General features: G+C 45.3%; 1 protein-coding gene across 20 annotated transcripts in view; it reads right to left on the reverse strand.

The window, feature by feature from the left end:
- foxp1b (forkhead box P1b) overlaps nucleotides 1-26,623 on the reverse strand; it is a 128,953-nt gene that overhangs the window by 42,846 nt on the left and 59,484 nt on the right. For all 20 annotated transcript variants that reach the window (XM_055508698.1, XM_055508689.1, XM_055508694.1 and 17 more), the window contains one exon: nucleotides 5,520-5,633. In XM_055508698.1, the coding sequence (XP_055364673.1) occupies nucleotides 5,520-5,633 (114 nt within the window). The remainder of the gene's footprint in view (nucleotides 1-5,519; nucleotides 5,634-26,623) is intronic.

The raw sequence follows: 26,623 nt of genomic DNA on the forward strand, positions 1-26,623 counted from the left end.
ATTTGCAAAATATTTCCTGGGGTGATTCGAACAGCCAGTGAATAACGGAGCGTGCACCATTCAGAGTGGTTTTTCACTTAGTCAAAGCAAGAACACTTTTGGGTTCGATTTAAGGAGGTGGGGGAATTTTCAGCGCGTCGTCTGAAATGTGAAACTATATTAGTACACAAACAAAAGGCGTCACATTTAATGAGAAATAATGATTTTCAGTGGCGCGTGGGGGTAAAAAATAAAAATAATAAAATAAATTTATAATGCTGAGATTATTATTATTATTACATTATTATTATATTATTATAATAGTTATTTGTGATAAGCTATGAAGGCTTATCACAAATACATATGACTTACAGTATTATTAGGCTGTGGGAGCCTCTCAATGTAGAACACACAGTACGTGTACAGCACCACTTACTACTGTAACTAGGTGTTTACCCAACCTCCTCTAAGCTGTTTGTCAGCCTGTCCACTTCCTAACACTGAGAAGTGAAAGGCCTTAGCAACATTTCTGAAAAATTCTGACACATTCTAACGTGAAAGTCCTTTAAGGCAAAACTAAAGTGCAACACAAAGGGAATCATCCATCACTGAACTAAAATGTGAAGCAATACAAACATAAAAATAACTTTGAATGATGTTCTCACTTATCTGAATGTACTTATACCTACGTATGTGCCTCTCGTACGGGGAGAGTGAGTTTGTATTTCTCTCCCTCTTCTTGCATTAACTGAAAATGGAACTAGAATTGCAAAAAAAAAAAAGCTTGCAACTACACCCGACGAGAAACCACATTGTGACTTGATGCTGACTCGACTGGACCTCGCACGGCCGCCGTGGCTGTTAGTGTTTATTAATGCCATGGTTGACTGTGCATCCATCCATCCTTCCACCCCTCTGCAAAAGGGAATGTGAATCACCCCAAACAACACACGCTTGACATCAAGACATAGCGCCAGAGGATGACACAAAGATACAACAAATAGGGAGAAGCATGTGGGGAGGGGGGCTGAGAAGGTTCACTGCTTGAAGGGAAACATCAGGCCTCAAATAGGGGGAAAAAAAAGCCTCCTGAAAATGGTAGACTGGCTCCCAGCGCTGTGACTGGAGTCAATTCCACAGTCATCATTGTGGCTGGGAAGCAGCCCCCCCCCGTCACTGCTCGGCAGTGTGGAAACGGGACAGATGACTTCATTCTGACAGGATTATCCCGAACCTGGTTCTAATCTATACAGTACACATAACACATTTTTACAATATGACAAGGAAAACAGACAGCGGAGAAGACGGCGCGGCGTAGTGTAACACCTCAAAGCAACGCACGCGTCAGAGTGAGGTTTCATTACGCTATCACCTTGAGACTTTTTGCCATCGCGACAAGATGAACTTCTTCCCAGGATCACGCACAAAAGCCACGAATGACGGGACTTTTCTGTTGGGGACGCTGCTTCTGGGACAACTGAACCGACAGCATCAGTACCTGAAGGTACAGAAGCCAAGGCGGCAGAACGCACAAACCCTTCACTTGTAGACTTTGTTTTATGCTAGTTTTATCTGGTTTCATGGATTGGCTCTAGTCACGTCCCCGCTACTGGTTTCCGTTCTTTGAGTTAGGCTTCTTCGACCGAAGATGACGCCAACATCATTACTACAGACATTGAAATGAACGCGATCTTTTCATCTTACTCACTGCGCTAGTTAAGCTTGGCGAGCTTCAAAACACGCCGTTAAGTGAATCAATGTGAAACTGGCACAGCCTTGATTTGGTTGAGTGTTCTGGTAGTGCGCCACTCTACCCCCAGTCTGTCTACTTTCACCACTGCTTTCTGTTCTTCTGTTTAACTTCTTTGGCCAGTCCTCATATTGATTGTAAGCGATTACGAACTGAATATAACAGTTATGTTGCCCATTTCTCTAAGAATACGTTTTTTTTAAAACCTTTCACTCCCGAGCATGAATTCAGCCTCTCGCTCAGTCTCACCTTTGCTGTGCCACTTTGGGGCAACAGCCTACTGGGCCAGAAATGCTGCATCAGATCCCCCCTGCACCACTGGCTGACCTCCAGCTGACAGGCTTTGGTCTAGTGCTCTAATGACTTACAGATTGGAGCGGTGTGGTATACATGTGTCAGGACAATGCCATGGGCCTTCTGCAAAAACAGTAGGAGAGGGAGCGAAAGCAAGCCAGCGGCTTCTCCCTGTCCTGTCAGACGGAGGCTTGGCCCCTGGATTGTGTCACATCACGCCCCCCCCCCCCAACAGACCACAAATGAAGGATGTGAAGAGCAAACGCGGGGAGGAGGGGGCCCGAGGGGTGTTCAACAACTTAAAAGGCTTTCATCCTGTAAACTGAAAAGACATTATCTTTTAACCTGAAGATGCCCTCTCTGAGGCTGTACACTATGGTGTGAAAACACAGAGGAAGAGAGGGAAAGAAAGAAAAAAGGAGGCTGAAGAAAGAACAGTGGACTGTTTCTTCAGCTGGTTATAGTATAGATAAGAACACTGTCTCAGTTGTGAAACATTATCAGTGGTTTCTCTGTGACTGAAGAATAACAAGAGACACACCTTTGACATCATGAAAAAAAGTTCAATGCAACATTTAGAACAGAATACTGAGCAGTAAGACTGGCACATACTTACAATTAAAAAAGGCTCAAGGGACAGAGATGTTCCTTTACACCGACACCAGATTCCTTACAAACACTAAGGACTTTAAGATGAAGCCTCAAAGGGGAAGTTATCGTTTCCTTTGCCCTCAACAAATTTGTGAGAGATGGTTAAAAGGTGTTTCTGCGCCGACGTGCAGGCAACAGCTGCCTCACACCTGCGCGTGTTGAACAGACTGCGCCGCCGCGTTCCCGCGTTCGCCAGCTGGCTCCTCTCAGACTGACCGCTCGTGTTCTCGCCGCAATCAGAGCGGACGGAACGGGCCGCGTCCACGCGGGGAAGCTCGCTGGCCTCCGGCCGCAGCTCACGCCACATGAATAACGAAGGCCAATAACAACGCTGGATGGAATCTGAGCAGGCCACCGACAGCAACGACATCATGTTGACGCAACAACTTTAACTGCCACATAATCCCGTTAGGAGGTGGACGCCTACCCAGGTACCCAGGATCCTTTGCAGCGAGGTACCGTTAACCAGTCGGGCTCGTGAGCTGAAACGCAGCCCCCCCCCCCGGTACTGGTGGACTATCAGCGAGGGTCCGACAGTGTTGTTCCTAATTACCTATTTCTCCACTCCTGATCCTGCGGCGGGCATAATTAGTTACCTGGGGCTGCAATCCAATTTGAAGTGATGACAAGAAAGTGATCCATGAAAAAGTAATAAGTTAAATCCAATTTCAGCCTGCCTCTAATTAAATGCACATGGAACTAATGAGTCAAACCCTACCATTTTACTGATAATGGTAATTAGCGGGGTGGGAGTTGCTGGTGCTCGTCGCCGTGCCACTGTAGGTGCAAGGCGCGGGAAGGCAAAAGCGGCGTGGACTTTTTTTAATTACACGTGTCATTCTGTCGATGTAATTTACTGGCTTTTTGACCAGTCAAGTATGTTTAGCCGCTCTCCCAGCCTGCACAGCAGCTGTTTGTGTATCCTGTCTGATTAAAGCATCTCCAGGCTGCTGTGTTTACAGCGGAGGCATCTTCACCCAGAGCGGGGGAGGGGAGTACAAGGGCGAGGGGGGGAGGGGGGGCACCCCTGGTGGACATATAAAACCAAAGAGCCATTTAATGGTGATCAAGGATTCTGAGACCTGTTCGACTCATTTTTTCCCCCCTTCACTACTCGATGCAGGTCACTTTTGTTTTAGATGTCCTGCATGTAACATGCTTCATTATTTTTGATTTGAATAAGAATGAATTGGAAAGTGAGTCACATCTCCAAATGAGTAAAAGTCTCCGCACATCTCCTCGTGCCTAATGGGAAGACCGCTGAGATGAATGGAGCTTCGTCTGCAGATCAGGTGCTTTTATGGGGTGTCAGCTTACTACACAGCCTCATAATTGTTGGATCATGTCTTTTGATGACCCAGTCCAGCTCAACGAAGAATCATTATCCAGGCCGTGCGATGGAGATGGCGCACGTTCTGTGCAAAAAAAAAAAAAAAAAAAAGAAGGCACTCGTCTGAGCGCAGGTTTGTTCTTTAAAGAGGAAGTGAGATGAGACTCAGACCGTTACCCTGTGTTGTTTCACAAAACATGTTTGTGACAGAAGAAGAGATGGTGTGAGGGGAAAAAAAAAGAAATCTCAACAACAGAAACCATGAGTGGAGAAAAACAACGAGGAAAAAAAAACCTCATGTAATACATGCTCGCACACCAACACACTGAGGTCTATGCGCCAACACTTTAAAGCGTGTGCGTATGTGTTTAATTAGCAGAATATGTAATGCCCAGATAAACAAACACTTGTCTGGACCCGTGGGTTTTTCATAATGACGGTTTCAACCCAGTAAAATGTACCATACAACATTAGAGCAGGCAATTTACAGTGTTAGTCTGATACTACAGCTATGCCTGCTCTCTCTTCACAAGAACTAGGCGGGGGGGGTGGCGGGGGAAAAGGGCCCGACTCTCTTTTCAATAGCTGAGTGACAGCTTGGCCGAGCTCTCTGTATACATTAATAAATTAGAATTTTAATTTTGTCTTTGTCTGCAGGAGACGGTCTCGTACTTCACTATGTACCAACAACTGGCTGTACGCTGGAATCTGCCGTTGTGGTCCCCTCTGTTGACCTCTGCAGCACATTTCCCTGCCAGGCTTGGGGAAACTGTTTGGTTTGATCCTTTCAACTTATTTGAATCCTGACAAATATGCACACAACTAAAAGGTCATCACAGTCATATTTCATCTTCTGGAGTTATTCTAAAGACATCTGCACAACAAAGAGGCTTTTTCGCAACCTGACATTAGACCTAGCTGCTATAAAAGCTCATTATATATATATATATATATATATATATATATATATATATATATATATATATATATATATATATATATATATATATATATATATACACTTTTCATATTACACTTTGTAAAAGCACAGCACTCATTGTTATTGTACTTGCATCAAAGAGGCATTTTCCATAAGGCACCTGTCCTATCACATTTCACCTCCAGCTCACATCTTTCTTGTTCCTCTTCCGTATTTGTTCTACTTCCCAACTCCTCCATGTGGGTGTGGGTGGGGAGCCACTACTAAATGAGAGGATGTTAAGTAGGCTCCACTTTTCACAACAGGATGCATTTCTACATATAGAAACCTCTAATGTTCTTTGTTGACACTTTGTTGACTATGCTGCTAAATCACACATAGTGCCTGAACATACATATTTGCAAATGCTGCCAATTTTAATTTCCTGTTTGTGAACGTACTGTAGCCAAGTGCTGAGCACACCGTGTTCTAGAGAAAGTTGCAAAAGGCCTTTTTCTTTTTTTTTGTTTCCTTGAGCAACCACAGTCAAATAGCTCATCTGAATAAATAGGGGAGTGACAACGTATTTACAGCACCTGAAGCCCTTGCTGCTTGTCGTTTGCTTTAGGGGATTTGCGGCCGGTGTTTTGTTGAGACTGCTGCTGCTGCTGCTGCTGCTGGAGGAGGATCTGCCGAGCCACTTGGAGAGCCTAATGGAGAAGTACGAAGAAAAAAAACACACAAATTAAAAAAAAAACTCCAACAGAAATGCTGGAAATTGATATGCTCCCTGGAGAACACTTTGATGCCTATTATCAGAGCAGATGTATTCCCTTACACTACTCCCTCGGCCTCCTGATAAATAACAAACAAACATTACAGGCCCTATTTTCATTCCCTTTCATTTAGAGTCACAAGCCATAAGACTGGTATAAACAATTTCCCGACAAACACACATAACAATGATTAGATGTCAAAAGAAATTTCATACAAGTGGAAAAAAATTAACCACAGCCACCCAGAAGAAATATTTATCTGCTGATAAGTTGCACTTACAGCGAGCACAAATTGTCAAAGACGCTAATCAGTGGCTTTTGATCCTCCTTCAGTTTAGTCAGACTCCCCTCTATAAAGCAAATAAAAGGCTTTATGGCGGCTTCAAATATCTGTTAAAGGACACGGCCTTCTCAGTGGAAAACAAAATACAGTGCAGTCACATGTTTATTGCTCCAGCTACTCCCTTTTCCCTCACGATAAATAATCAAACATGCCATCCAGAGCAAACAAAGCTGGAGAGAACCGGGGGGAAAAAAACACAGTGGTCTCGAAAACGCGCGGCGATACCAAGAAAAGCAAGCGTTGTGTTCCCACAGTGGGCTGGCCAGCCTCACACCTCCACTAGTAAACCATCTGGGTAAATAACCGGCCTCATTCTTTCCGTGTTCCTCAGACGATTGCTGCCGCGATTAAACAAACAGTCAGAGGACACGTCCAAGCTCATCTCACCAGCGGACAAACTATCGGCTCGCTAGTCAATTATTTGAGATGTTTCGCAGAAGTAAATGGCGAAATGTTTAACAAGAAGATATGAGCGAGAGAGAGAGAGAGAGAGAGAGAGAGAAAGAGAGAGCTGAAAGCACAGAAAAGTTTAAAGTTATGAGGTATGTGTGAACAAGTGAGTGAAACCTGTGAAAAACTGTGTGAAAGTAAAATATCTAGAGGGAGAGGGCAAACAGAAAGCTCAGTGGATAACTTTAAGAATTGGACTTAGTGCCAGTAAAGTCAGACAATACTTTAAGACAGACAGGGGAGAGAGGCAGTAAAGGGGTCGAGAGCAACAGATGTCTGTGTGTGGGTGTGTGGACTGACCCTCCCAAACTCACGGCTGTCAGATGACATCATGAGGCATAAATACGGCCACAAGCTCGAAAGAGGCCAAACTCCTGGCATTTCACCATGCTTGAACTTTCAGGGCACATAAATTCTCCTGCTCAGCCGCTGCGCGGTTCTCATGTACAGATAAACTGAGGTGAGGCGACATATCTCACTCTGCATGGCTAATTGTCCTCCGCTTTGAAATTTGTCAAGGGGAACCCCCCCACTACGAGAGAACACACTCATACAGCGAGCGTATATATTGAAACTAAGAACAATGTGAGCATGATTCATTCCCACACAAAATGGCAATATTTACATCTTACACCTTCGGCAGTTTACAATCTGGTGAAACAATCTAAGATGAAAATATGATGAGCATAGGAGAGAGACTGGGAGGGGTTATAAAATAAAAAAAAGATACTTCTAGCATTTGGTTACGTTCGAATGAAAAAAGCTTTATAAAGACAACAATATATCAATTTATATCACTATATATAATTTAAATTTTCATTAAAAAAAAGAAGAAACTTGATGTTTTTATAAAACAGACAAACATGACTAATTTACAAATCATCAAACAATTAAAATGTTTCTGGGATTTGCTATAAAAGCTATAAAAGTTATAAACACAGTGGCTGCAAAGGTCTAAAAGAGATTATGAGACAATAATTCATTGAAATTCCGTGAAAATCAAGAGAAAGAAGCGGTATCTAAATCTTTGAGAGTGCCCAAGGCGTGGTGTTACGGGCACATCGGAGAGTAAACAAAGTGCGCTGTTTTCTCTTCCCCTGTAACTGATGACACATGCAGTGAAATGTGTGTGCGGTGAGTGTGTGTGTGTTTTTGCGTTTACAACTGAGGGTGTTGGAACAAAGAGAGCTGAGTCAACAGGATATGATAGGAAGTTCAGTCAGTAGTGGATGAAGAGATACATTTCTGGGAAGTGTTCCTTCACTGTCACATTCTTATAAAGAAGAGGGCTGCGATGCAGTGGAGTGTTTGAGCTATGACTGTGTCGTTACTCACACTGTTATCATGTGATCGAGACACACGGTGAGTAAGTGTAAACGCTAAAACCTGACCATGATACTTGTGCCGCTTCTGTATTGCTACAACGAGCGGCTGAGGATCAGTGTGGGTGAATTCAGTTTAAACAGTTTAACAGCCTCATCTTCGTGGTGGCGGCTTTGTTAGAGGTTTTTTTTTTTTAAATCCAGCCAGATCATCTGGACATAAACAGACCTGTGATTCCGTTGCTGCTACGATGGCACGCGACCAGTTCATTTACAGTATTGACGTCATAGTGAAAGCCAACAAACAGATTTTTTTTTGTTTTTAATATAAACTATCATAATGAGACAGAAAGACAAGTGGGCTGGAACCTGCGCTGGGCTCGTTGGTGCCGCTGTCATCTCTGTATTTTAACAAGGCCGCTGGAGCTGGGTGTCACCACACTGCACAGAACCCGCTCTCCCTTCCTTCTCCTCTTCTTTTAACCCCCCCCTTCTGAAGGTACTGGACACTTGATAGGCGAGAAGACGTGATGAAGTGCAAGCTGACCACGGGCACGGTGCCTTTTAAAGTGAGGAGGGGAGGCGCTGATGTGGGGGTGTTATGGGTTTGAGCGGCGGATCGAGTTCAACGGATGAGCCTCGCGCCACATAACGGTGAGCGCAGCGGGTCGACCCGAGGACAACGGTGAGCGTTTTAATTATGTAAAGATTCATTTGACCATAAATAGAAAGAAACAAATACGGCGTGTTGACTTTTAAAGGTTACGAAAGCACGGGGGCCCATTTCTAAGCACGGCTCCTGGCTTGTTGGTGTAATACCGACACACAGATTTGCCTCGTGAGCGTGTGCAGACAAACAAACCGGGAACCCTCCAGGTGTTTTCGATTAGAAAACACCCTCCAGCACACGAGGTTTTATCAATAACAAAGACGCTGCCATGCGTTATCCTCATCAATTTTTTTTTTAAACAGGTCTCCAACGTGTTCACTGCCTCCTCTCCGTGTTAACACAACTTCCTCAATAAACAACAGGCCTTTTATCTGCATCTACTTTCACAGCATATTAGTGAATAGAGGCAGGAGCGTCTCTTATGTCTCTGGGCTATCACGCTGTGATAAGGGAGCTGCTAAGTACTGGATGTCTTTATGTGCAGTCTGCACATGTGGATTATTTACAGGCTTTGGCTTTTCCTGCTGTTAAAGCCAGCTCTGGGTGTCTTACAAATCCCGGCTCAAAGCGTTGCCACACAGTCAAGTCTGTTCTCTTATGAATTTATCTCTGCGCCTTTTTTCCCCCCACAGTGACAACAACTAGACACATTTCAGATATGACTCTGCCTCCACGCAACTCCGCTGATCTGCAGTTAACAGTCGGCAGCGGCGTCTCCGGCCCTAATCAGCGAGAAGGATCTGAATCACTGACGTGACAGACAGAAATCGCTCATGTTGCGTTTTCTAAATGACAGAGCAGGAGAGGAGTGCGACGAAAGCTCCACAGAAAGCAGATATGAGGTAGGCGACTGCGGAGGGGAATGGATCCAGGGAGCCCAGGAAAACGACGGGGGCCATGTGTGTTTAGGCCCATCAACAGAAGGCGACCTCGTGCTTCTACAACGTAAGCGGATCCCGGCACTTGGCGCCCGTTTGTGTGTTCCTGTGTGCGTAGCCGGGCGCGCTGACCCGCGCTTCATTAGAGCCCACCAATGACAGGTAGCGGGGAATGCTGTGGTGAGCCCCATTGCCCACACCCGGCCGGCCGGCCGGCTCCGCAGGGCCTCCAGCCGGCGGCCTGAATGTCAGGGTTATGTGCTTGACCCGCTCACTAATCGCGCTTCTCACATGACATTTATCGCCCGTGTTTTCCTTTAAAAGACACGGCACCTGTGCACCGCAGCCACGGGAGCAGCTTCCTCCCCCACGTAAGCTGCTAGCACGTTAAGCTAATAAAACGTCCTGGCATTTCACACGTTACGCAAGCTATCAATGAACAGGACAGAGCTGCTGGTTTAACTGATCCTATAGTCACGAAAGGACAATGTAATGGAATACACTTTTAATCGAAGTGCATATATATATATATATATATATATATTTATATATATATATATATATATATATATATATATATTATTAGGGGGGAAGGATTTTTAAACATAAGCAGTGTGGATCATGTCTATTTATATTAATTGCCTTTTCCCCCCGTTTTCCTCAGTAATACAGACGTTTATCTGCAATGCAAAGCAGGGAAAGTCTGGTTTCCCAGTAAGTATATAATTAATGCTATTTCCAAAAAGCCACTCCACATGGAAAACAGGCCCTGATGCTCAAACCTTACGCATTACGGGGCCCTCGCAACAACACTCACCAGTCTGTGTTTAGATTTCTAAACTAATTCATTTGGAATACATAAATAAATCAACGTTTCATACCCACTTCAAACCATTAGATACCCTTTTCCTTTTGCTGCACTTTTCAGCCAATCTATTAATATTTATGACAACACTAAACATTTCAAATAGCCACGTTTAAACAATAAGGCAGAGCATGCACTTACATAAGACCGAGATCTGACTTTAATAAAAGCTGCCCATTGTGTTTGTCCAACACCGCTTCCCCCTCACACACACACACACACACACACACACACACACACACACACACACACACACACACACACACACACACACACACACACACACACACACACACACACACACACACACACACACACACACACACACACACACACACACACACACACACACACACACACACACACACACACACACACACACACACACCTCTCTCTCTCCATAACAGGTTATGCAGCACCCTGACAAATGTTTTAGGGAAGGGGAAAAATGACCAAGAAAAACAAGTTGAAACCAAAGTTATTAAGTGTGAGTGGAGATAGAGGATAAGGGGGCTGTGAAGCACGGCTGATGATGGAGGAGATGGACAAAGAGAACACAAGTGTGAAAAGAGCAAGAGAGGTAAAAAAAAATTGAGAGGAGAGGAGGAAAAAAAACAATGTAGCAGAGGGGATGTTGGAGATTGGAGGCTGGAGGCTGCAGGAGGTGCGAGGGGAGAGTAAACAGTGCCACAATCAGGCGCTGGGGTTGCTCGGAGCCTGGTACAGAGAGGTCGCTGGCGCCCCCCCCTCTCCCCTCCAGCGAGGTCAGCGCAGCTATGCGGCTCTGACAGCTTCCCTTTGCTGTGTGCTCGCCATTTGTTTGGATTCCCCAACCTTGCTTAGCCAGCAGCTTAACAACAGATGGCCGAAGAAGACCTCCATTCAGAGAGCTCGGCATCCGAAAATCACACCAAGGAGAGTACACACGCTGCAGACAAAACACACAGGACGCCACACAGGCGCATGCAAATGACATGGATTGCCAGAGTTGCAAAGGCTGCAAACGGGGGAACAGCAAATATGGTTTTGCATGCACGCAGCAGCGCGTGAGCGAGCGAATGAACGCACGCCGCTGTGCGATAATACCAAGCAACTTCCTGAGATGATTCAATAACTGAGCAGATCGCAGCCAAACTATTTCCGTCCCCCCTGCCATTATTAAACGAATACGGTGTTTATTACAGCTTTAGTGTGGTGTAAACTCATAAACACCCTCCCAGAATACAAGAGGAGCTGTCAACTAAATATTGTTTCTCTCACGAGCCGCTCTTCCACCTCAATTACGCCTTTCAACTTCACAGGCTCAGTATGATAAAGTGGCAGTAAAAATCACTCACATTAATACACCATTGTGCATCTGCTGCTAAAGGTAATTAAAGAAGTAAATGACTCATAAGAATAGACATATTAGCTGCAAAATGAAAGGCAACTGGGCTGCCTCATGAAAATATGTACCATTAAGATACTGCATTTTCATATTGAGGTAATCAGCTCCACTAGCCTGATGCTGATTTAATCCACTCCAGTGGAAAGTCTATCAGCGCACAGCCGCGTGTCACTGTGTCTCTTATGTCTTCCCGCCAAGAGCCAGGCTTTCTACCGCAGCACAGCCTGCGAATGACTCCACTAAAGGAGGGAGGTCACGAAGGGAAATCAGTCGGAGGAGCAGTCAATGCTTAGGTGTCATTTGGAGGCAGACGGAGAAACTAAAAAGTGCAATAAAGTACGGAGGCGGAAGCAGGAGCACGCGCACGGGCTGGGAACAATGCAGCAGGCGGATCCCAGCAGCCCGTCTCCGTCTGACCTTAGCTTTTTGTTCTGAGCATATGATGCCTCAGGATGCCCACCGCTGAATACGCCGCTAATATCCGTCAAGTTGATGAAGTGTGAGGAAGAGAGCAGAGGCACGCCAACTGTGCCGGGTGCTTAGACGGACCGCTGGAAAACACGCGCTCCCTCCCGATTGCATCTTGGTTGCATCACTTTGTAGCAGGGAGTGTTGTGCTTGGGAAAACGGGCGCTTCCAAAACCCCAGCGTGAGACCCAGAGCACTGTGAGCGGATTTTATGATGCTCCAGTGCTATTGTTTAGAATGGGAAGAGCTGTCTGCCCTGGTCTCATAGACGGAGGACTCAACGTTATTGATACACCCGAGACTTCCGGGATACGACCAGTAAAACCCCCTAAATCTTCCAATTTAGTTGTGGTGAATATAGATGAATGGAGCCTGCGCTCGGCTATAGGATGCTGCTGCTGGAGGAGGAGAAGGGCCCTCAGACAAACGGCCGCGGTCACGGAGCGTCACGGCGCTCGTGGCCCCGCGCTGTCAGCTGACCAGCGCACGGCCCCCACGCCACAAGGCACAAGGTTGATTAACTCAGTGCGGATGCAAACCAACTCATCTAGATGAATAACCCCACTAATCAGCAAAGTCCACCACGAGCCTGGCGCCGCCCAGGGCTCATTTTGACTGTTCCCTGAGAGATGGATGTGAAGTGACGTTTGCCTGAAGAGCTGGCAAACAAGGAATCCTGTTGATCTGTTTTGTTGCACTGATAAACTCTAGTGTAGCATCTATGTTAAGGGCTTGTGCATTTCTTTCCCATTTCCCACTGAGGAGCGTTTCTTTGAACTGTCCTGACCTGAGACCCAACGCATCATGAGCTGCTGAGGGAGATTTCCCAGTGTGTGTGTGTGTGTGTGTGTGTGTGTGTGTGTGTGTGTGTGTGTGTGTGTGTGTGTGTGTGTGTGTGTGTGTGTGTGGAGCGAGAGGATTTTCTATAAATCACAGGCCGGTCCAATTGGCTATGGATTGAGTTGCAGCAGGGAGAGACAGTTCCCTGGGAATAGCTGTGTCTCTGTTGAAGTCATTCCAAGATGGGTAATATGATCCCATGCCGACAGGAATAAAGAAAGGGAAGAGAAATTGGGGGGGGGGGGGGGGGGGGGTGGATCTGATTTCTCCGGCCGTAATGTGGAGCAATCTCCAGCAGGGTCCAGACACATCACCCGTCACAGTGGACTGTAATGTATCACCGGACAGGCAGGTGATGTGACACACGGTGGGGATTGCTTTAATGTTGGTTCAAAAAAACCTTTTTTATCCTCATACCCCAGAAATGATTAACCTTTATTGTCTTAGAGAGACGTGAAACTTGCATGAAGAAACACAGACCTTCCAGCTAAAATACAATCACCCAAATAAGTATTTTTTGCTGCAAAATATGGCCAATACTGGGACGGGTCCATCGACTTGAAAACCATGTGGCGCTGCACTGAATGAATGGAAAATGTCAGGATTTACATTACATCATTTGCAATAGACCAGCTGATCAGAGAGCCTAAACATCAATGTTCAGACAGTGAAGCGTGGAGTGACAAACCAGTGGGCAACTGCTCAAACATGAGCACTTGAGCCAGGACGTAAATGCAAATACAGGTTTTAAAGGAAACTAGGTAAGTGCAGGAATGTGGGTCTTGGCATTGGTCAGGTCGACCACATTCAAACCAGCGATTTATAAATCCTTTTATTTCTTGTCCTGAGTATTTATGGACTAACAATTGATGGGGGGGAAATCTTTTGAATGTAAGCACTTTTCCAGACCACCTCAAGCTTAATTAACATGCGCAGTGCACTGTCGCACTCAATCTGGCTGAGACACCTTCAGCTTTAAGCGCTGAGACCTGCAGGCTGCAGGCTTCAATAAATGTCGCAGAAGATGATCACAACTCAAATTAAGTTATGGACTAAGCTTCAAGGGCTTACATAAACATGTGATGGAAATATTAAACGACGACAAAAAGCCAGGGAAAAGGACGTGGCAATAAGAAAGTGTGCTGGAAAATAAGGAAAGCGCATTTGAATTAGTGCAAGTGGGTAAATAATCTGTGCAGGGGTTGAATCTTCATTGGTGACTCCGAGCAGAAAGTGCAACTAATCATCCTAATCCACCCGCCCCGTCCTCCCTCCAGTTTCCACAAAGAGCCACTTAGCAGCAACTGGCCTGAACGAGAGGTAAAAGTAAAACGCCGGTGGCACAAGTAGCCCAAACAACAAGCACTGCAGGAACCAAGGGCATGTGGGCTATAGAGCTGCTGGGCCGGTGGGTGGGGGGATGACAGACTGCTGTTCAACTCCATTAGCTGCTATGTGAGAGGGGTGCATCTAGCAGCACACGACCTGTGAAGAATCTTAGATCTCACTCTATCTTGGAATGGGGATTGCCACATTAATTCTAGGAAACTGTAATCTCTCAAGCAAATCAAATTACTCTCATTAAGCGCACGAAGAAAACTGCCTCTGTAATAAGTATGTATAAAAAGTATTTATTACCAATAATCACCCCTTTAATATGAGCGAGCTTACAGCGGCTTTTATTTTTGCTGATTAAGTTTAAAAAACGGGGGAAACAAGGACGGGCACATGGCGTTTATACACACACACACACACACACACACACACACACACATAAACACACGCACACGCACTAATACACAGCTCATGGAGTTTATGAGAGCGTTGATACAGTGATTAAAGGGGAGGGTGGAAGGATACAGTGCTTGAGGGCCTTGGAGAGGACGTGCCTCACCTAGTCATAAAAACACACCTCTGTCTTTGAGCCGGCAGCAGAGTCGCTCTCAGCGGGTTCACTCGGAGGTGAATGGCTGAGGAATTTACATGCAAAGCAGCACATGTCATCGCCCAGAAAGAGAGCGCTCACACACGCGGCGTCACTGTGACTCGGCGCGCGCGTGCCGGCCGGCCGGACGGACGACCCCCCAAGACCGGCCGCTGCTTTCTGGCTTTACTTTCTGATTTGCATAAGTTGTGTATCAACAAGTGTACAGTTGACAGCCAGCGTTATGGTGATGTTATGTATATATTACTGAGCAAATATGGGCACAGCACCGGTGGGGAATTCAACCTTTGCTCTATGACATCATCCTGCCAACTGCCGGGTGTGTAATCGCTTTACTGTTTAATGGAAGACACATATACTTCCTCCCTCCATACTTCTAACAGTTGACTCCTAATTCACAAATCCAGTTAATTACATCTAAAGTGGATAAAAGACAGCTGAGAAACACACATCAAAACGGTTGACAAAAAAAAAAAATTGCTTCTACAAAATCAATTACGACTGAGGGTCAGTGGGTCATTCATTTACTGCTTCAGCATAATTACCTGTTTTTCTACCCCTCATTTACTTCTTTAGTCATCGGGGACGGCGCCGTCCCCGCAAAGCAAAAGAACACACTTTTTTGTGATTATTCAAATTAAACATTGATTCCTGAGAGAAAATGTCTGTCAAACTACAATGCGCCAAAGCTATTATGCCCCAAAAACAAACTCCCCTGAAGCGAGATGAGGGGAATTCTATTAGACGCCAACCTACATGCTGTAAATTACAATTAGACAGCAGATAAATATAACAAATCAAGATCAAATTAGAAATGGCATTTTGCTTTTTTGTTAATAAGAATCATCCACCTATGCCTCGATCTGATGCGAGTGCTTGGCATGAGGACAGGTTGGAGCAGTGCTGTTGCCCCGTGGCTACAAATCCCTGCTGCTGCTTCTTTGACTGTATATCACAGAGGCCGCATCCACTCCTGTCTGCTATGATTCATAGTGGGTAGAAAGGGGAGGTGAGCCGGCGCTGAGGAGGAGGATCACGGCCGACGATAGATGTTTTTTTTTTCTTGGCTTGAAAAAAGAAAAAGAAAGCAGTGAAGACGTTTACACGCCGCATTCCTCCTATATAAAGTAAAAAGGTCTTTTAATAGACTGAGGCATTTATCACATTCAACACATAAAAGCATACCCAGTTAGTCCGCCTGCAGAATATCACATTAACACTTTGTAAACATTCACCCATAAAGATAATTACTTTGATTGCATGACTCTTGTGAGGCTTTTCTTCCTCTTCTCAACATCTGGTTAAAATATGGGGCAAGTGCTTCCTGGCTCCTGCTCAGGTGGTTAAAATAGACTGAGCGCACACGCTCACGCACACACACGCACACACACGCACACACACACGCGCACGCACACACGCACGCGCACACACGCGCACACACACGCACACACACGCACACACACACACACACACACACACACACACACACACACACACACACACACACACACACAGAGTGGTGTGTTGCTTTAATTTTTTCCACCTCTAGTTTACAGGATTTTTTTCAAAGCCAGTGAAAAGGCAGCAGCTATGGCTCCCCACATTGCACCTGCCAGTAAGTGATCATTTTCTCAGGCTGCCGGGATCTGCCGCCACATGCAATTGTAGCGTCATGCTATGTGCGATGCTCCTGCAGGCAGAGCGTCGGGAGGTCCAGAGGCGCGAGCAGCGCTTTCTCATTTGCACGAGCAGTAATAGCTTTGTTTCCAGGTGAGGAGAAGAAAAGCGTTCACTTCTATTTAAAATCCCCTAATCATGTTGTTTTGGTGCGTCACGATGCTCCTGCTTTCTGCAGGGGAGCGGAGGCCTCGCGAGCAGAGCCTGCGATACGAGCACCGACCACGAGCCCCCCGTCCCCTCACCTACAAATCCCAGTGGCCCCGTTTTCAATTTAACACAGGAGTTGACCAAATTTGACTCAGTGTGGGACTAAAGTGCATCTTTGACATTTTTACATTAGAAGTCCAGCTTTCTGCTGATTAAAACCCTTCCCCTCTCCCTTTCCTGCCGCTATGGCAGGAGGTAATGTGAGAGGGGTGTCCATTTCCTGTCCCTCTTTCCCTCTAAATCTACCACAAATAACTCATAGCCTCCTGCACCTATCTTGATTTCACTCCAGGAGATAAGGACACCATTTACTGTTTTCATTGAGCTTGAGTGCTAAGACAGAGAGCACCAAATTACTCTCAGATCGAGATAAATACACCACAAATCACTAATTCAATCCGTCTTCGATGCCGGTGATGTTTTGAAGAGAGGGGAGTATCAAAAGATTGCACTGAGAAACCAGAGTCTGGCGCGGTGATATCAGCTAGAGACCTCATCAAATTGAGAGGAAAAGCTAACTGTAACTTGAGTCAGAATTCCCTTTGGACAATGCTGGTACAATATATATGTGGAATAAGGAAGATAGGTGTTTGGCTTTCATGGCTATAATAGGAAATGGATCAATGTAAGAATATGGACAAAGAACAGTAGAGCTTTAAGACACATTCAAAACACAAGTGGAAATGAATTGACAGGATGCCTCAGTGTGTGTGTAATGCAGCACTGCCCCATGCAGTGGAGGTTGGTGGTGAGGGGCTGTGGAGTGGAGAGTATTTACTGATGTGGTTATCTTGTTCTGTGACAGGCAGGATCACTCAATCAGGCCACGATGGCGGGGCTCAGGCAAGCATTACACGCACATCCCTCCACTTCTGGGGAGGAGGCCTCAGCCAAGCCAAATCTGATCAACAAATGCAGTTCCCCCGTGCCACAGCTACCTGAGATGAAGATGATATTATGTGGAAGTGAGCGAGGCGATGGAGGGGTGTGTGCGTGTGTGTGTGTGTGTGTGTGTGCGTGTGTGCGCGCGCACGCACGCACGCACGCACGCACGCACGCACGCACGCACGCACGCACATGTTTTTCCTTCGATGTGGGGACCATAAACCATGTTTTTGTTATCAAGGTGAGGGCAACATGGGGACAGTTGGCGGGTCCCCACCAGTCCGAAGGCTTTTTTGATGGTCAAGATGTGATTTTAGGGCAGAGGCCAGAATTGAGTTTTGGTTCGTATTAGAGCAAAGGTTAGACGTCTGCCTTTAGTTGTGATGGTCAGGGTTAGGGTAAGGGGCTAGGGAAGGGTTTATATCAATGGCGAGTCCCCACATAGATGTGAAACACAACTGTGTGTGTATATGTGTGCGACTGTGTGCGTGCGTGTGTGCGTACTAGAAAACAGGGCGATAACGCGCTGATATATTTTAATAAGAACCATGTGCCTCCACACAACACTGCCTTTTCCAGATCAAAGACCAAACATTTATATGCTGGAGACAGTCTCACATTAATTATCAAAAACTTGAATTAAAAAATAAAAACTTGTCTGTCCAGCGGAGCTACATACTAATTAAAAACGCAAACCAGGCCGAGCCCAGTTAACATTTCTAATGATCCCTTTAAGAGTATTACTGACATGCGCATGCTATTAAAAGGTTAGTGAAATTTAAATTCTGCAGCGAGCAGAAATAAATATAACGTTGAATGTGCAGATAAGCGCTCAATAATTAGGAGCAGGCAGCGTGGTGGGTGGAAAACATTTGAAGAATAAACCTGGACGAGTTTGCTTCTTTCCCTGTTGCCCTACAGATATTTTACATTATTCAATCCAAAATACCATCTTTCTGATTCTAACTTTTCTTTTGCATGTTAATGTTTAATAAGAGCCCTTGGCTATCTATGGGCACAATTATTAGATATCCGCAGAGAGAAATTGAAAAATTAATCATACTCTCAAATTTTGTATTTCTCTGATCCAGTGGAAACGGCTCTAAGAGCCACGGCTTCTCCGCTGTCACTGTCTGCGTCTAAACAGTCTGCTGCCAGGTACGAGCTGCTTCTGCAATGAAGACAATTGAATCAATACAGTAATTGACTGATTATCTGTGTGTTGGCACCACAACACTGCAAGTGGTGATAATTATGGGAGTGTGTCTCATTGGTCTGTGGCAGAAACACAGAGTCGGTGTTTAATTGTCTAAAGCATTACACAAAAGAGGAATCGTGACAATGGGTACGGACAGTAGAGAAATATCTGCACTTATGCTGTTAGAAAGCACATTAACATGCTAATGCTCTGCCTGAATAACATACTGTTTAAAGCAAATCCACTCTCAACTGTTGCTGTTACCAAATGGCTTGGACCAGGTGTCTTTCAGTTACATGTCTTTAAGCTACATGTGGATAATAACACAACTATCCAAGCGAGTGCTTTTGCCCAACTAAATGTAGTCTATGATGATATAGTGTATAGAATTTAAATTATGTGCATCAAGCATCAAGTCATGGATGACAGATGGATTTATTCCAGCAATTACATTTTTTATATCGAAAATATTATGTGGAAGACAGGTTCAAGTCTCCTGTCATAAAATCATGTACTTGCTGTACTGGAATTCCAGAATTTCTGATTTCTCTTAAGTTTCAGATGCAAATTGGAGCCACACTACTCCATCTTCAGATACAGTTGGCATTGACTACGACGATGTATGAAGATGTATCCAGTCTCTCAGATAGGCAGAACAGCAGCTCTAAAAACAAGACGACCATCTGACCCCGTGTTGGAATCCTATCACACCTATGCTGCTTAATGAATCACGCCAGAAGTGAAATGCACAGCTGACATGTTAAAACAGCTGCTTTGGCGTTGAATACAAGTCTGCACTTATTATGTCATAGATATTAAATATGTGGTTGGAATGTGACAGGGACACTACTTGTATTCTCCTAGTCTGGGAAAAGAGCCGATGATTGATCTCATGTTCTTCTCTAGTTTGCTCCTGTTTTGACTTACAGTACTGGCTTTCTCTCTGCCACGCTTCAGACATGCCCCCCCCAAACATGCAGACGCCGAACACAACAGCCTCCTGCCTAAACAACTATTTCTTTATCATGTGCCCAGAAGCACCACTGCTGCCTTTTGTCCACTCACTGTCTCCTAAGGCATGTCATCCAGCTCTAATCAAGCAGAAAATGGTCATAAATATTTCTTTCTGCTAGATTTCACATTCACATTTCACGCAGGGACATGATATTTTCACCCCCTTCTACCTCCGGGGAGTACCTAATGCAAAAAACAGTTACTTATATTCAAGGCTCATGTTCCTTCAGTCAAATGCAGAACATATTCCCAGTTTGCAAGGGAAAAAACAAGATGAAAAAGTGTTGAGGAAGGAAAAAAAAAAAGGGGGGGGGGGGGGGGGGGCATAAAGGACTGTCTTATTTTCTGTGCCATTTACTGGCTAGTACTTTCACAGCCATCCCATTACATCATGTCAAAGATTGTAAACAAGCAAATAACAACAGCGCATTAGAGACCGCAGCGAGGGAGCAGGACGCGCTGTCCTGCTCCGGAGGAGTCGCTGCCACCAGCTGAGGAGCAAGAAAACATTTGTTTTTATCGTCCATTCCAATAATGTGTGTTTGGAACAGAGAAGAAAAGGCTGCATGGGGGATTTCTATGAACTATTGTCTGCGCCCCAGCTAAGTATTTATGGCACATGTCATTCACAGGATGCGGAGGTGCCATCACTATTATTTATGAGGAGACATCCCATCACGCCGTATCATTCTCTAAATGGTGCGCGGCTATTCAACAGTGAACGCCGACCGGGGCCATTTTTCTCCCAAATAGAGGCCGTGTCACCGCTGAACATGCAGGGGGGGTGTTATTAATCAGCGTTACATACGATGTCAAACAATCAAATTTACTCTAAGAGACATATACACGGTGTGGCTGTCCACGCATATTTACTTCAATGAAGGCTCATTTGATCATCAGCAAAGGTAGTTCATCATACTTCTCCCCGTGTGGCAAACGGAGCTGTCAGCTGGGTTGGAACCAGAAAGAGAGCGGCACATGCACTAACAATCAGCAAACTTACATACAGTATGGCTTAATTCCATGTTGCTTGTTATGATCGCCACTATTTTCAACAAAAACTTTATAGGATAAAATCTCTGAAGATCAAAAACACAGCTCATTACAGTAAAGGGCACAGCTGGACGAGCTGGATCAAGCATCACATCTTCATATCGCAACCCTCCTGCGCTATGTGACATCAGACAGTCACAACGCATAATAGCGCCCCCCCCCAGAGGAGAAAACGCAACAGATGCAGGGCTGTTCAATTAACTGACGCCTGATTATTATATTAAATTAGTCATACTTTCATCGAACCCACTTAAAACTGTGGGTTTACTCAGGATGCTACGTATGTAGCCTGGATGCGACATGCAAAGGTGGCAAAGCTGGCATTTTTCTCAAGGGCCTAGCTCAGGTTAGAAGCCCTTCCTCTCCCTGTGTCGCCTAGCGTGGCCCAGGACTTCCACTCTGAAACCCAGAATAAGCACCGATGTCTATTACCCACGCTGTGCCAAGAGATTATGAATAAGATATAAAAGCCAGGCTCACTACAGCATTTTCACATTAGCCGCGCTGTGTAGGCCATGTCCTCTATGCATACATGTATACAAGCAAGTGCACGAGCACATGCTCGCGTGTCGTGCACAATTATCTGAACGTGCGCGCGCAACACACAGATCGACACAAAATCACCAACACTCCGAGGCAACTGTCGTGTCCGAAAGACGCCTTAATCAGCGACGACAATTAGGGCGCGTTGAAACAAATAAGTGTTTTAAGAGGAGACGGTCCCAGTTTCAATTTCAATAGCTCATTTAACCCTTATCGGCCCAAATCCTTGGGGTCCATTCTATGTTAATTGGATCTACATTGCACTAGCATTGGGGGTGTTAACAAGCGCAGCCTATGAATATTAATTACCCTAAAGTTTTCTGCACAGGAAAGACTTCACTGATACATATTAATTCAATGAAGTTTTTTAAAGTAGCGCTCTCATTAAAAATGAATGGGCTCTGTGCTTCAATGTTTTCCCACGAGAAATTGTGCATCCTTAAGTCTATCGCTAATAAACTGGGTCAGATTCCCTTAAAGAATGGCGTCTTCTTAACGCGGCATTATTATTCAACTAAATGTAAACATCGCAACGGGTGAAGAAGTGCTTTTGTTTAAACAGCGTCGTGACAATGGCCATTAAAGCCAGTCATGTCTGAGCATGTGCTTTTCCCAACCGCAGTCTCCCGAGGCCCTGTTAAAACGGTTACTTATTTACAACACTAAATACACAAGTTGTTCAGCTAAACATCCCAAAATTACTGTGTCTGTGCGTGTGTGTGTGTGTGTGAGGGCCTGTGTGTCCACGTCTTGATGTGGAGCATTCAGAAGTGGTTGTTGGCACTACTTTAAATAAAACATTGAGGATGCATTAGTCCTCCGGCTAGCCGAGGCCTCTCTCTGAGCCATTTAATACTGAACTGACACAGACGTGTTTCCCTGTCTGCCTCCAGCCAGCTGCTTCAGACACCTGCTCGAAGTTTAGAGTTGCCCACTTCAGCACAAACACGCAGGCCGCGGTAATCAAAGGCCATCCGGGCGCCACACAATAAGAGCCACTTCACTCGGCCTAATGATACCAGCACACGCTGGCGTCTTTCACGCGGGAGGCATTTCGGCGTGCACGCGTCGCGGGGAGGTCTCCTCACCTACACGTCCTTTAGAGGAAACACAACATCTGGGAGGCACAGGATGCAGACGAGAATCTGAATTAGTGAGGCATCAGCTCAGGCTGAAGGAAGACAGTGCGTGTGCTTAATGTTAACTAAGGCCATTAAAGGTCAGTATTTGAATTGTATTCTTGAACCAGCTGTGATAGTTACAAAGGCTGTTTTGAACCCTATGTGATTTAAAATGCAGCAGTTTGGTCATTTATTGCTTGAGCTTTGGGGTTTGTTGTTCTGTCATTAAATGTGCAGGCAATACATGAAGCCTGATGCCCCTCAAGCTATGCTAATGTGTCTTTTTTATGCTTAAATGATTTCTCCTCCTTATTACTTTGACTGTACATATAGGGCCTTTCACATCTGCAGAGGTCAGAATACAAACCAGCTAAAACATTTCACCCAGAGAAAATTATTTTAGTCCTCCTGACGTCTAATTTTGAAAGCCAGCACAACTAGTGGCACAGTTGATGATTTACATATAGGTTATCAGCGTAATATAATAACTGACATGTCTGTTCAGCAGCACAGGAATTTCTGTTAGCTTTGGTTAATGGGTAGGCTTTATGAGCTGTGATCAAATATTTGTTCATTTGTCTGACAACAGGACATTTTGTCAATGAGAACAACTAAACACTGTTTGTCTACATATGCAGGAAGAGATGATGGAGAGCAGCTGGGCACTGACTGGCTGTTGAAGCTCAGGAGAGGGACCAAGGAGTGTCTATCCCACTGCTTAAACTATTTCCTTGCTGTTTGGAATATTTTTATGAATAGAACCACACATTAAGCCCATGAGACTCCCCTGTACTGTGTGTGTGTGTGTGTGTGTGTGTGTGTGTGTGTGTGTGTGTGTGTGTGTGTGTGTGTGTGTGTGTGTGTGTGTGTGTGTGTGTGTGTGTGTGATGAGTTTGAAGCCTAGTGATCACATCGCAAACACACTTTCTGTTTCTTCTTTTATGCCGGCGTGCGATTAGATCTACAGAGCGAGACGAGTGTGTGTGTGTGTGTGTGTGTGTGTGTGAGGCTTCGTGTGTGTCCATTCCGATTACCACAATGTCAAACATCTCATGTAATCCCCACGCCGCTGCCCACATAGGCGGGGTGTGTAAACAGGATGTCAACCTGCGCAACAGTCAACTATTTTAAACCGTGGGCTTGGGCGCACATGCAACCTGTGCTTCATCTGCTCCCAGTCGGAGGGCGGCGGCTGGAGGTAGACTCAACAAAGCCGGGGAGTTCATGGACAGGCCGCCTTGGAAGGCATCCATGAGACAAAAGGAGAGGCGCTGGGTGGTTTACCTCCCAAAAACCCAGGGTGTCAGGAGGATTGGAGAGTTTGCACCTAGACTAAACAGATTTTTGTTTATTCTGGATTAAACAAAAACACGCCGCTGCGCTTTAGAGTGAAATATGCTTTAAGTGAGAGAAGTGCAGGCCTCGGGAAAAACAGTGTGTGAGATTTTCTCTCGTGCCGGCTGCATTTTCTTCTTTAAAAATTATTTCCCCTTTTTTCGACATAGCTGCGCATCGCTGTTCAATTTTCACCTCCATCTGTGTGATTATTAATCAGATCACACATCAATTGCCAGAACCAGCAAAGAAATTCAGCCTGTAATAAAACTGTCATGTGCTGTGGTATAAAGACAGATGTTGCCAGTTGTGTGATAACATAATTAAACTGTTCTGTGAGGGATTCCATAAAATTATTCAAATTGGAAGAGCACTATCATTTTACCAATAAAGCAATTTAGGGCAATATGCCGTGTCATAACACTGATGTTATCCTCTCCTCCAGAATTTCCAATAAGTTGGAGTCTGCGCTTGCCCTCCTGTGACAATATGAACACTATACATATACAGATACCTGAGAGCTCCCAGCAAAGAAGGACCGTGGTGAGACTGTGGGGGGTTAAAACTCTGATTGACTTCGTGGATGCACACTTACACAACACGTGAATTAGCTGACAAGGCTCAGGAAGGAAGGATAACGCACCAGACCCAGTGGTCAAAACGCAGCCAGAGAAAGAACGAAAGAAGCTTTTATCACACGTCAAATATTCAGCAGATAAATACTTCTGCCAGAGTAAATACGGAGATAATGGAAGACTGCAATTGAAAAGGCTGTGTTTTTCACGTGGAACGCGGCGCGTCGCTCAATCTAGGGGCAGCGCTCGCTCCCTTTCTGCCCTCGGCTCAGCAGCAGCCCACCTGCAATTAGCAGGAACGGGAGGCAGCAAGCGCTCTGGCTCCACTCTTTGGCCTGCAGCTGCGTGACCCCGTCGGTCTGACCGCTGGGCCTGGATGTGGAGCACCAGAACCCGGCAGGCCGCGCGCTGCCAGCTCCCACTTCTGGGGTCGCTCTTTTAGCAACTGGACGTTTAGTCCTCGCCTGATCCTGCACACGTATGTGCGTTAGTCCTAAAGCTCGCTGGAACAGAGGTTGCAACAGTGGCTGAGCCGTGCATTTTCACCTTCTCCAGCCCCCACCAGAGAGCGTGTCAGCGTTGCATTATGTAAACAGGAAGCCTGTGCCCGCTCAACTCTCTCTGTGGCCACTGCTCAAGTTCTCCGTCTCTGCACGCAACACACCGGACACCTCAACCTCACAAAAATCAGTTCTATAATTAGGATGGGCTTCTCTTTTGACGAGTAACAAAGCTGCACAGACTTTCAGAGTATGAAACGAGCCCGGCTCATATTCTGGAAATCGCATTGGAGGCACCAGTTGATGCAGATTTCAGAAAGAGTCAATAACTTTCATGGTTAAACATGAGAGATGCTGAAAACGTAACCCTGAAGCCACAACAGTAACAGACCTGCGTCTGACGTTAGCAGCTCCGTCCCCAACAGAATCGTGCGCTACAGCGGGTGTTTGTTCGACTACCGCAGCTACACAACACGCACTTCCTGTTGCAAAATCGTTTTTTAAAATCACAAAACAGGCTATTGCAAAAGCCCGTTCGTGCTATTGTTTTTGTTGTATTTTCTCTCCTGCAGTATCTTCACTTCCTCATAGGGATAACGATAAAACCACAACTTCTGCAACACAAACAAAAACAGAAAAAAAAAAAAAAAAAAAAAGAATTAACATAATCGGACTCAGAGGCAAACCCGTACGTATAAATAAAAAAATAGAATCTTCATTTATTAATAAAAGAAAAAACTCAAATATTACGCATCCAACCGCTTCAACAGCTTCTCTTAGAGTAGGTGAAGACAGGCAGCACCTTTTTTCATCCTTAGCTCTTCACAAACAGTATTTGATTTACTAATAGAGATGCTTAAGTCGAGCTTATGGTCCACTTCCCCCAAATCTGAGTAGTCTACAAGATGAATTCCCCTGTCAGAACGAAGATGATCAAACAGATTACAATTATTTCATCCCCCGTCTTTATTAATGAGGACTGTCTTTCATAGTTATGTTCTGTAATAAGAATAAATGACATGCCACCGCCAGGTTTGTTGTTCCTGCTCACTCGGGGGACTCGTGAGACATTTGCGCTTAAAGTCAAAGCAGATCTTTGATTGTTTTTAGCAACACCTGAAGCGGTAATAGCACCTCGGATGACGTGTGGAGAACAAAGAATTACAAAATAAAGCCCCTCAGTGTGTCAGTTAGAGTCGTATTAGTGCGAGCTGCAAATAAAACTTAAAAGAAGGACTGTGAAATGCCACAAAAGTAGAAAGTTATCAAGTAATTGAGTGAAGATCGTAATGCCCCCGGGACAATTAACATGGTTCATGGTGCATGAGTGAAAATCCTGGGCTAGTCTAATGGGGGAAGAGAAAGCCTGCCTGCTTTCCCAGTAACGCTACCCTTGTAAGTAACCTATCAAAGCAGCAGCGACGGCAGGTGACAGTGAGACGTCTCCATCCGCTCGCCGTTTATCGCACACCACAATTATTCTACATCTGAAATCGTCCCTAAGGTATGAAGTGGTGCCTAGTTCCTGCAGTAGAATGCAGGGGGAGTGACAGGAACACACTCAAGTTGCTTAAAATCTCTTCCTTTAAATGTCAGAGCAGATGCTGGACAGTAATAGCGTCTTTGTGAATGGCTACAAATACAC

This window comes from Betta splendens, chromosome 5 (assembly GCF_900634795.4).
Source record: "Betta splendens chromosome 5, fBetSpl5.4, whole genome shotgun sequence".
Classification (NCBI taxonomy): Eukaryota; Metazoa; Chordata; class Actinopteri; order Anabantiformes; family Osphronemidae; genus Betta; species Betta splendens.